The following is an 871-nucleotide window of genomic DNA, read 5'->3' as shown; positions in this document are numbered from 1 at the left end:
TGAAAAGAAGATTTCCTTTCTCAAATGAGACTTGAGAAAAAAGTCAAGTATATCAGGAGACTGTCAAGGGCTGATAAGAGCATCATATGAAATAGCCATGTTGATTGCCAAGAATAAGAAACCACATACTATTGGAGAAAATCTTGTTAAGCCCTGCATTGTGAATGCAGTAAAGATTCTGCTTGGGGATGACATGGCGAAGCAATTTAAAAGTATTTCTCTTTCTGATTCAACAGTTAAACGCCGAATCGATGAATTAGCTGATGATATAAAACAGCAAGTTCTTGAAAAGGTAAAGTGTTCTCCTTTTTTTCCTATAAGTTGTGATGAGCCACAGACCAGGCAAACTGTGCACAGCTCATTGTATACGCACGGTTCATTGCAAATAACACAATTGAAGAAGAACTACTTTTTTCTGAACCACTGAAAACTACAACGAAACGAGCTGATGTGTTCCAAGCCGTGTCACAATTTTTTGAAGTAAATGGCTTGATGTGGGAAAAACTTGTTGGTGTATGCACTGACGGTGCACCCGCAATGCTTGGCTCTCGGTCTGGCTTTGTGAAGATGGTCAAATCAAAAAACCCATCTATTTTTGCAATGCACTGTGCAATTCATCGGCAGGCTTTGGTCGCTAAAACTTTGCCTGATGATCTCAGAGAAGACCTTAATTTTGCCGTGGAGGTTGTCAACTATGTGAAAAGCAGTGCATTGAACACTCGATTATTTGCGTCACTCTGTGAAAGTTTGAATGCTGACCACATGGCACTTCTCTATCATACAGAAGTTCGTTGGTTATCAAAAGGAAACATGCTTGGTCGGATTTATGAACTGAGAGAAGCAGTGGCAGAGTTTTTGGGAATCCACCACA

The 871-nt window shown here is 40.2% G+C and overlaps 1 protein-coding gene across 1 annotated transcript; it reads left to right on the top strand.

Moving 5' to 3' along the window:
• Nucleotides 1-56: 56 nt before the first annotated feature.
• On the top strand, nt 57-851 carry Tsp_15655 (zinc finger protein; the record flags this gene model as incomplete). The annotated part of the gene is made up of 2 exons (XM_003367409.1): nt 57-374; nt 401-851. Coding segments are annotated over 2 exons (769 nt in total), but the record flags the coding sequence as incomplete, so codon positions are not given.
• Between the last annotated feature and the right edge of the window lie 20 nt (nt 852-871).

This window comes from Trichinella spiralis, assembly GCF_000181795.1.
Source record: "Trichinella spiralis strain ISS 195 chromosome Unknown Scfld4336, whole genome shotgun sequence".
Taxonomy (NCBI): domain Eukaryota; kingdom Metazoa; phylum Nematoda; class Enoplea; order Trichinellida; family Trichinellidae; genus Trichinella; species Trichinella spiralis.
The sequence above is the reverse complement of the archived record's forward strand: the minus strand, read 5'-3'. Positions and strand labels throughout refer to the sequence as shown.